Consider the following 10231-nt stretch of genomic DNA (forward strand, 5'->3'; position numbering starts at 1 on the left):
TCCATTGTCATCAAGTGACTTCTAGGCAAGAGGTCCACCTACTAATCTTCTGAATCATTACATCTAGGTTCTCTACAAAGTCCTTTGCTCAGGGGAAAGGAAAAAAGAGGTCATCCTGTTCTCTATCATTTCATGGTATCATATCATTATATAACATGCCACGTCAGGGCACTGCTCTCCTCGGGGCTCCAGGCACTTCCCTCTGTGGGACAGTGTGGCACCCCTGACACAGCACTTTTTCCATTGTGTCATGTCTTTCAGCAATGTTTCCGGCATGTTTCCGTCCTCACTTGCTGTCTCCCTCTATAAAGTGGGCTGAACCCAGGGATCCCACGTCAGGCACAACAAGGGGCACTCTGCAGCAGTCTAGCCTGACTCCTAGAATTTATCTCCACCCAACAGGAGCATGAAGACCTCCACAGCTGCCCTTGCTGTACTTCTCATGGCTGTTCTCTGCTACCAGGTCTCCTCTTCTCCAAGTAAGTCCAATTTCTCTTCTCTGAGGAGCTCTCTCCTCTTTCTTTCTGCTGTATAAGGTCTAGTGATGCTTGGCAGCTCTCCCTTCAAAGCATCTGCTGTGGGAAAGGAGAGGCATGTCTTGCTACTCCTTGGCTTCCTGAGGGAAGGATGGTTGTGGTGGGAGCCCATGGTGGGAGCAGCACCTCCTCAGTGGGGACCTTCTGATCTTCTGACCCTGCTTCTTCCCACTGGTCCTTTTCCTAGTCTGGTTTAATCAGAAAACTTTACTTCTCTTCCAGGGTCTGTCAACATGTCTGGTCCCTGCTGCCTCCAATACAGCACCAAACCGTTTCCCTCGAGCCGCGTGGTGATGTATGAGCATGCAGCCAGCCACTGCTTCCAGCCAGCTGTGATGTGAGTAGATCTGCCCAAATCCTGGGGCGCCCTGCTCCACTGAATAGTGGCAGTGCCAGGAAACCCACATCACACCCCATCCTGGCAAGGGGAAACACCAGGTTGGGTTCTCCCGTGTTAGGAGAACAGCCTGGAAACATCTCAGAGGCCAATCCCATATTCCAGGCAGCCAGTTTGTGGACCTCACTGCTAAATCTGAGCCAAAGAGCTTCTGCTGGTCACCCCCCTTATCCCAAGATAGCAGGACTCAGGCAGGATGGTGCCCCAGCTGGAGTAGGCATTCTGGGGGCAAAGTGGCTTACATAGCAAAGAACAAGACATCTGTAATGACATTAAGCCAAGCCCCCATCCTGTATTTCCCTGGGGCTGTTCTGCAGCTATAGAGGTGTCTGGTTTGGTGGGGTCACCAGTGGCAAGGAGCAGGTGGTCCTCTCCTCTCCTCTCCTCTCCTCTCCTCTCCTCTCCTCTCCTCTCCTCTCCTCTCCTCTCCTCTCCTCTCCTCTCCTCTCCTCTCCTCTCCTCTCCTCTCCTCTCCTCTCCTCTCCTCTCAACTGGATTTTCTTCTGCAGATTTACCACAATCACAGGCAAGAAGGTCTGTGGCAAACCTGATGATAAGTGGGTCCAGGACATAGTGAATCACCAAAAGGACAAGGCAGGCAGTGGATGACCAACGCCTTTCTCCCTCCAAGCATCACCTCTGTGAGGACCTTCTCTCATGGACGCCTCCGAGACACGTCCCTTTTTTTCTTATTGCCTGTGAATTTGGCAGACTATTTAATACAGTGTTTAGCTCTTTTATTTAAGTTTATGCAAAGGTATTTTTAATTTATTTGGCATTTTCATTGAAACTTTTCATTCTAATTTGTACTGGTTGTGTCGAAGTTATTTTGTGTAATAAAAAGGGGCAAAACATGCAGCTTCTCCCACTGGCTCTTGGTTTGCTTCACGGAGGCTGTGGTGGGCAGTGGTGGCTGGGAGGGGGTCCAGGCTGGCACTAGATGGGTCTGCAGGGTGGCGGGGCGGCTCCCAGCTGCCCCCCAGCACAGTGCAGTGGTGCTCATCCTGCCCACTCCCGGCAGGGCTCCTACCCCTTGCCTACCAGGCTGTGCTTGAGCCCTGCCCCGGTCGATGCCCAAGCGTGTGGCTCTCTGCAGTGGATGGGTGTCACGGGGGATGTTTCGGCACGGGCTGCGGTGCGGTAAGGCGCGGGTATCGCCAGACCCACCTAGCACCTTCAGGCAGCTTGTGAGCACGCAGCGGGCAGGCAACACCAGGGCTCACGCTGCAGCCGTGGGCTGCTCGGTTCAGCAAACGCCAGAGACGACCCTGTCACCTCCGCCATCCCGGTGCCCGGGGCTATCTATGGGCAGGGATTATTTCTGGCGCTTCCTAATTTGTCCCACTCTCCCGGCAGGGTTTTTGTTTCCCTTTGACCCGCCGGAGCTGGAGGAAGCCCCAGCCTTTAGGGCTGGCTGCAGCTGTCCCGGCCGGTGCGACGCTCCTCCCCCAGCCAGTGCCGAGGCTCCCGCCGCCGGTGCCGCGCCACAGCTAGGCCGCCTTCTCCTCCGGCCTCCCGTGGCACTGCCGGCGCGGCGGCCAGCCTGCGTTTGCTGGTTGAGTCTGGGGGGAAGGAAGCGCGCGGCGAGGCCGCCCGGCCGCAGAGGCCGCCATGGCCCTGGCGGGTGCCCTGGAGCGGCTGCAAGAGGAGGCCATCTGCCCCATCTGCCTGGAGTACATGAGCGAGCCCGTCAGCGTTGACTGCGGGCACAACTTCTGCCGGGGCTGCATCGCCAAGCACTGCCAGGAGAAGGGTCTCTGGGCCGACGGGCCCTTCTCCTGCCCGCAGTGCCGGGCCTCCTGCCACCGCAGCGGCTTCCGACCCAACAGGCAGCTGGCCAACATCGTGGAGAGCATCCGGCAGCTGGGGCTGCGGGGTGGCCCGGGGACGGAGACGGGGACGGGGACCCCTCTCTGCGCCCAGCACGACGAGCGCCTCAAGCTCTTCTGCGAGGAGGATGAGGAAGCCATCTGCGTGGTGTGCCGGGAGTCCCTGCACCACCGCTCGCACACCGTCTACCCCATCGAGGAGGCTGCACAGGTGTACAAGGTAGGGGAGGTTGGGGTTCCGGGGGTCCCCGTCCTGCCCCGATGCACCCTGGGCACACTGGCGCCGAGGGGATCGGCCGCCAGGACCCCACCGCCCCTCTCCCGACAGCCCCAGCGGCACCGCTGGCAAAGCAGAGGAGGGGGTGGCAGAGACGGCAGCACCCACCCAGCTGCTCTCGTGGCAGGAACAGGGCTGGACCCACTGGCTCACAAATTTTCCAACACCCAGGCTCACCCCTGTCCATCTGGGTGCACGGAGGCAGCCTGGCTCCCTGCCCCTCTGTGAGCCCCCAGAGAAGTGGGGGTGGTGGGTCCTGCCCTGGGGACGTTTTGCCTCGGTGGAGGGGCGCACCCAAACCACACGTCCCAGCGACGCTCCTGACAGCGTGCTGCCAGCCGCCCTGCGCCCCAGCGTTGTGGGGAGCAGTCACTTTGTTCTCCAAAACCTAAATAGTAAGAAAAATATGGAGGAAACCCAGGGAGTGCGGAACGGGTTAATGCTGCGAGTGAAGTGAAGAGCACAGCTGCTGGGTTCGGGTGCCAGGGCTGGTACTGCCTGGTGCGGGGTCACTGTCCCCTGGCTGCCTGCTGGCACCAGCAGTCCCAGGGCAGAGAGGGCCTGGCCAAACTGCAGTGCTCGGTGGGTGCTGCTGGGGTGAGCTGAGCCCATTTCTTCTATTTTCAGGTCAAACTCCAGAAATCCCTGGAACATCTTTTGAAGGAAGTGGAGGACTTGAGGAAGCGTGAGTCAGCGGAAAGGATGAAAACCCAGGAGTGCAAGGCAGGTGCCTGGCTTAATTCTTAAAGAATGAGCTTCAGAGAGATCGGCAATTATGATCTTTTCTGTGGCCGTGAATTTGGCATACTCCTCAGGATGGGACATGTGCCCATGTCCTGCTGTTGTATGGAGGACTGGTGCTGGAAGCCAGGCTCAGTGACTGTGTGTGGCTCTACTAAAAATTAAAAAGGTTTGCAAAGAAATGCTTTGCAAAGAGCAGCACGGCAGCTCCCCTGAAACCACAGGGGCTTGTCTGCTGGTTAAACAAATATACACTGGATATTTTTTATTTGCCTTTTGTTTTACAATGTGTGCTTGAGTTACAAGCCAGGCGTGAGCCATAGGGTGAGCTCTACGTCACAACAATAGGAACTAGAAGTGTTTTCATTAAAAAAAGGAAAAGCTGAATTACTGCACCTCTGCCTGACTCCAGGCAGTCCCAGGGAGATATGACACCAGCAAAACAGCTGCATTTCATGTCCCTCCAGGGTGGGAGCTGGAAAGTAAGAGTAACTGCAGAAAAGGAAATGAAACTGCTGGACGGAGTTATCCAGCCCTGAGCTAGAGTTGATGATTAATCAGCTTTGGCAGGGAAAACAGGTTTCTCTGGACTCCTCTAGTTTTTTGCACAGCACCTCTGCCTGCCTGCCGCAGCCCAGCCAAGCGGGTGGTGGGTTTTGGGGTGCCCCTGTGTGCCCACCATCCCCCTCAAGGCAGGGGATGAAGGTTGTGAAAAAGCCATGTCACTCTTGCACCACCAACCTGACTCAGGGCTCCAGGGCCGCAGCTCAGCTGCCTCTGGCTTCCTCCCGGCCCAGCGTTGTCATCCTTTTTTAGTAAAAAGAAAAAAATGTCCCTTGTGAGCGGTAGGGGGGAGGTGGCTGTGACCATCCTGGCCTATCAAGCCTTTGTGACTCAGATCCAAGAAATCATGTGCTTGGACATAAAAATAAAGGCGGTTCAGTTTCCTTTCATTTATCTTCTGCATTTTGAGGTTTCATGGTCCTAGCTAACAGTAGTGTGTTTTCCTGGTGCTTCAAGTTTCAAGCAAAATGCCAATTTTTAGGGCTCAGGTGAAAACCCCTAAAGCACTGGCAGACCCTGCCAGTTGCTGGCTGTAGTGAGAGCTCTCAGACAATCGGGGAGTCCTCCCTGTCTCCCTCTTTCCATCCTCCCCAGCCCCGGGGCTTCTTCCACCTCTTTCCCGTTGCTGTGGGTTTTTTCCAGACGTAGAGCATTTCCTCTGGGCTGCCCAAGCAGCAGCTTAGCCTGAATCTAGCTGGAGGGATGAGTTGTATCATATCTAATAAAAACCTGCCCCGACACTTGATGGCATGTCCTTGCAACCTAGCAGCCCCACCAATCCCCTGGGCTGCACGGAGACATCGTTAGACATCTGAGGTCCAGCTGAGCAGAAATGCCCCGGGCAAAGTCCTACTGCTGGTAAACTGAGGATGTCCAGCAGGAACTCAGGCGAGCTGAAAGCACAGCAGTTAGCCTCTGGCTGTTTTTTTAAATACATGCACTTACCAAAAAAATGAGGTGGTTTCCCAGGGCCTGATGCTGGGCATGGGTGCCAGAGAATCCGGCTCTGTCACAGCTGCCTGGCTAACAGTGCCTTGCTTCACCCAGTGTATCTTCTTATTGCAAGGAGACAGTGAAGAAAAAGCGGGAGAGGATTGTGAGTGAGTTCGGGAAGCTGCATCGGCTGCTGGCTGACGAGGAGAAGCTGCTACTCCAGAAGCTGGAGGAAGAGGAGAAGCGGATTCTACTGATGATCAATGAAAACCTGGCCAGGCTGGTGGAGCAGAAGTCCTTGCTGGAGGAGCTGATCCTGGAGATAAAGGAGAAGACCCAGCAGCCAGCTGATGGGCTGCTCAAGGTCAGGCTATGCCACCAGCCCCACTAACTCAGCCTCGATGCCTTTGCCATCTGGGTGGGTGGCCAGGGCCAGGCTGGCTGGTGGGCATGAGGCTCTGGATCCTCACACCGAGAACGGTTTTTCTCTTCTCCTTCTAGGACATGAAAAGCGTCCTGAGCAGGTAGGTACCCGTGCTCGTTCACTCTACCAACCTGGCTGCCTCCAGGCTCTGAGATGTTCGTGTCTGCTCCATGCCAGCCACCCCCTGTTCTCCCTGCCCAGCATCTGGTTTGGTCCTCCCTGGGGCTGACAAAGAAAGGACTGAGACCAGTAGGGGCTGGAGAAGAGACTCCATCCTCTTCTTCCAGAGCCCCAGAGCCAAGGGCTTGCCTGGCCTTGTGGTGTGTGAGATGTGTCCTCTCCTAAGGGACATGCTGCCCAGGTGGCCTTGCTCCTTCTTTCCCAGGGACTGGTACTGCTGGTCCCCATGTCATTTAGCTCTGGTCCCATCAGGCTTGCTGATAAGCCAGCAGTTATCCCTAGTGCTCTTCACAGCTGGAGAGCTCAAGGGAGGAGATGCCTCCATGCAGCCAACAGAAAGGCATTAAACCCGACCTCAGCAGGAGACTGGCTGTGCTGTGGGCTCTGGATACAGCCCATGGGCATCACTCTTCTTTCAGGTGCGAGGGGATGAAGTTCCAGTCCCCCAAGGCTGTGTCTGTGACCCTGAAGGAAAACTACAGTATCCCCGAGCACTGCCTGGGCATGAGGGAAATGCTGAAGAAGTTCAAAGGTAAAGGAGCTGCTTTTGTGCCAGCTCCTGGCTCCTGGCTCCAGTCCACCCCCCATACCCTGGGGCACAGGGAGGTTTTTTCAACAAGCTTTGTCCAGCTGGTCCCAGTTTGTGTACTGATGAACTCAGGCTGGTTCCATGGTGGGGACACCTTCCTCATTCTGGATGGGTTGTGAGGTGACCCTGAAGGCTAAGAGGTCGCTCTGGAGTTTCAGGCTCTGTGTTGCCCACAAACTCTTGTTTTCAGTGTTGGCTGTTTCTGAAGCTGTGCCAGGGGCTGCAGAGCCACCCTTATTCTGTTCTTGCTCTGCAGCCAGATGCCAAATATTTTGATATGGTTTATAGTTAGCATGATTTTATGTATTGCAGTTCCCCACTGCCAGGCAGTGCTGGGAGCTGTGCAAAACCACAGGCACAAGCAAATAAATGTAGGAGGTAGGAAGAGCTGGAAGAGCCCAGCATCTGGGTTGCAGACACCCACTCGTGCCTGCACCTGCAGACCTCTGAAGCCCCATCTGTCCTTCCACCCTTCTCTCGCTCCAGTGGATGTGACTCTGGACCCTGAGACGGCACACCCTGACCTTACCCTGTCTGAGGACCGCAAGAGTGTGCGGCGCGGGAGCAAGAAGCTGCTTCTGTCCCTCTTCGACAGCCCCAAGAGGTTCAGCACCACTCCGGCAGTGCTGGGGAGTCAGGTCTTCTTCTCAGGCCGCTGCTACTGGGAGGTGCAAGTGGGAGACAAGCCCGAGTGGGGCCTGGGGCTGTGTCGGGAGTCTGCCAGCCGGAAAGGCAATGTCCTCTTCTCCCCAGACAATGGCTACTGGTTGCTGCGGCTGCAAAATGGGGGCAACTACGAGGCCCTCACCTTGCCTGTCTCCCCGCTGACCCTGACCGTAAGACCCCGGCGCATTGGGATCTTCCTGGACTACGAGGCAGGAGAAATCTCCTTTTACAATGTGAGCGACCGCTCCCACGTTTACACCTTCACTGACAAGTTTTCAGGGAACCTCAGGCCTCTCTTTTTCCTGGGTGCCTTTTTGGGGGGCAGAAATGCAGAGCCCTTGGTGATCTCCTGGGTCAGGGACACGCAGGGGACCGGGTGCATCATCCTGTGACAGCAGCTGCTCTGGCTTCCCACTGGCGGGCAGAGACCTTGGGAGCCCGACTGGCTCCTCCTGTGAGCAGGAGGGTGATGGTGGGGCAGCACCAGGGAAATATCTGTGTGCCTTGGTGAGCGTCATGGAAGGGTCCCCGCATGCTCCTGGCTGCTGGAGGTCACCTGCCAAGTGTGACACCCACCCCGTGCCATGCCTGTGCTGGAAAGGGCACTTTGCAGTGGGGATGTGCCGTAACCCTGTGTGCTGCTGATGGGGACAGGGGATCCCACTGACCACCACTGCCCTGCTGCTCATCTCACAGGCTGCTGGAGAAGGATACATGCCCAGCCTGCTGCATAGTGCTGATTTTGGTGTGAATTGTACTGGAACAAGGCAATAAAGGGTTGATTTGGGGAGCCTTGTGTGGTTAGCACTGTGGTTTTATGGTGCATCCATCCCTGCTCGTTAGCCCCAGGTAATCTGCGACATCTCAGAGGGCAAAGGGTGCTGCTGGACCTGGTCATCTGCAGCCCAGAGAGGGTCCTCGAGAGATCCTGCTGTGGCATCAGTGGGACACCACAGCAAGCTGGGCACCTGTCAGGCAGGGATTCGGTAGCAGCAGCTGCCTGTGTAGTTGGCCACACTTCAGCCTCGTGGTGCTGGGACCTGCGGTGAAAGCGAGGGGACTTCTGTATGGGTGTGGGTGGTCCTGGGCTGCTCTCTCATCCGCTGGCAGGGAGATGACCTCTGGGTCTGGTAGCTCCAGCTCCTCCACCTCCCCTCACAAGCCCCATGGGTGGGAAATCTCCAAGCATGGGAAGCAGTGAGTTGCCCACCACAGGTGGGGGCACTTCAAGGGCTGCAAAACCCAGGGAAAGAAAAATAACCCAGCCTCTGCTGATGTCTCCAAAGGTCACCTTTCGTCTCTCCATCCCCTGGGACATCGCTTCTCCTCCAGGCTCTATTGCTGCCCAAGGTTCTTGCCTCAAGCAGTCTGCCAACCTGTCCTGGAGGAAAAGCTCTCAGGTCCTTAAGTTCAAGTGCGGCATCATCTAGTCCTACTCATTTAAACCAAAGTGCCTGTGGACCAGGGCCAGGAGACAGGAGATGCTGCTCTGGGGGCAGGCAGGGTGGAGGCAATGCCAGCAGCTGTGGACTGCCAGCTGGAGCAGCTGCAGAGCATGCTCTTTAGACAAAAATAATGAAGCTGCTCAATTTAAAAACCAATTCAATTCAAATAAAATGAGATTTGATAAAGCATGGTCTGAAATGCTCAGCACCCTTTCTCTGGGTGTGTCCTGGATGGTCCTTTAGGAGTCTTTTAGTGAAAAATGATGCTGGACCTGGGATAGTTCCTCTCAGCTGAGTTTTGTTGCATTTTGCGGAGTCCCACCCTCCTCCCTTCAGCTTCAGGCTCTTTCTTTTGGAAGTTGCATGGCAGAGAGAAGAGACCAGCTAGAAGAGCCCAGTCCCAGCTTTGTCATATCCCAGGAAGGAGAAGGGCAATGGGTCTTGGTGGGCTCTGCAGCTCATTGACCTCCATAGAGATCTTACAGAGGGTGTTTATGGAGCCTGAGAAGGTAGGAAAGGACAGGAACTTTGAGGTCTTGACAGAGGACTGGAAGAAGAGGCAATTTGGGGAGGGGGGAGTGGTGAGGACAGCCAGGGAAACCTGTTGTGCAGGGTGACAGTTGGGAAGGGATCAGGCTAAATGTCACTGAACCAGGGGCAGGACAAGGTGGTGGGATGGAAACTGTCCAGAAAGCAAAAGTAATCTGACCATGGCAAGTTGACAGATGAGTGGCACTCGCTGCGGTGTCGGAAACACGAAGAGCATTTCCAGAATAGGCAGGAGGAAGTGCAACAGTTCGGAGATCTTGCAAATAGGGTGAAGAAATGAATGAGCAGAAAGGATGTGAACTCACCCCGATGCAGCACCCAAAGCATTCCTAGAAATTGTGAATTTGCCTCTCCCACAAAGGAGAGGAAAGATTGAACGCATGAGATAGCTCTGAATATGCTATAAAATTTTCCATCTGGTGGACTCTCCACATCACTTGCAACTAAGAAACTGCTTGGGGCAGATACCAGTCTGCCCTGAGATGCCCAGACTGGTTGGCAATGGGCAGCTAGAGAAAAGCCAGGAGCACTGGGACCTGGCTTTTAGAGCTCCCTGCTAACTTAAAGCTAAAGCTGTTCCTAAAGCTATTTGCAAGCAGGTTTTCTGTTTAAGTCATGACAAGTTGAGCTTGCCCCTGTTCTCAATGGAAACACATTTATTGCCTGGTTCTGGCCTTCACACCGATCCTACCCAGCAAGGATCAGGTCCTGCTCGGACCACCTGCCTCAGCCGTGAGGGATGGCTGCACGGCACAGCATGGTCTGACCCGAGCGTGTGGGTCTTCCCGCAAGTGCTCCTGCTCCCCAGCTCCAAGCAAGCTGGTGACCCTCACACGGCATCATAAGGTTATTTATTACCAAAGGAGCTGACCAGTATGTGCCAGACTAATCACAGTCACACCAGTTCCATTCGATTTCCATATGCTGAAGGAAGATGGGCATATACATATGTTTTGCAGGGACATTTTGGGTTGAGACAGTCTCTTGCTGTGGTCCTAGGGTCCCAGGACTGATCTGCTCAAGGTGTCTGGTTTTACTGAGGGCAGTAATCTCTTGGGATACTACATGTGGCAGAATGGCCATGGTTTGGGGTTGGGTGAT

At 55.3% G+C, this 10231-nt stretch overlaps 2 protein-coding genes across 2 annotated transcripts; both read left to right on the plus strand.

Moving 5' to 3' along the window:
• Nucleotides 1–342: 342 nt before the first annotated feature.
• LOC142033388 (C-C motif chemokine 5-like) lies at nt 343–1796 on the plus strand. Its single transcript, XM_075033316.1, has 3 exons — nt 343–479; nt 759–873; nt 1443–1796. Exons 1-3 carry the CDS (start codon nt 407–409, stop codon nt 1540–1542), a joined length of 288 nt encoding a protein of 95 aa, XP_074889417.1. The 5' UTR covers nt 343–406; the 3' UTR covers nt 1543–1796.
• A 538-nt stretch (nt 1797–2334) lies between these two features.
• LOC142032951 (E3 ubiquitin-protein ligase TRIM39-like) lies at nt 2335–7926 on the plus strand. Its single transcript, XM_075032374.1, has 6 exons — nt 2335–2982; nt 3667–3762; nt 5411–5641; nt 5779–5801; nt 6301–6413; nt 6957–7926. Exons 1-6 carry the CDS (start codon nt 2545–2547, stop codon nt 7526–7528), a joined length of 1473 nt encoding a protein of 490 aa, XP_074888475.1. The 5' UTR covers nt 2335–2544; the 3' UTR covers nt 7529–7926.
• The last annotated feature ends 2305 nt before the right edge of the window (nt 7927–10231 follow it).

This window comes from Buteo buteo, chromosome 7 (assembly GCF_964188355.1).
Source record: "Buteo buteo chromosome 7, bButBut1.hap1.1, whole genome shotgun sequence".
In the NCBI taxonomy this organism is placed as follows: Eukaryota; Metazoa; Chordata; class Aves; order Accipitriformes; family Accipitridae; genus Buteo; species Buteo buteo.

Coding starts and splice junctions, on each gene's coding strand:
- LOC142032951 (XM_075032374.1), top strand. CDS start 2,545: ATGGCCCTGGCGGGTGCCCTGGAGCGGCTGCAAGAGGAGGCCATCTGC. Junction 3,763..5,410: donor TGAAAACCCAGGAGTGCAAG/GCAGGTGCCTGG, acceptor TCTTATTGCAAG/GAGACAGTGAAGAAAAAGCG. Junction 5,642..5,778: donor CAGCTGATGGGCTGCTCAAG/GTCAGGCTATGC, acceptor TTCTCCTTCTAG/GACATGAAAAGCGTCCTGAG.
- LOC142033388 (XM_075033316.1), top strand. CDS start 407: ATGAAGACCTCCACAGCTGCCCTTGCTGTACTTCTCATGGCTGTTCTC. Junction 480..758: donor CCAGGTCTCCTCTTCTCCAA/GTAAGTCCAATT, acceptor CTTCTCTTCCAG/GGTCTGTCAACATGTCTGGT. Junction 874..1,442: donor TGCTTCCAGCCAGCTGTGAT/GTGAGTAGATCT, acceptor TTTCTTCTGCAG/ATTTACCACAATCACAGGCA.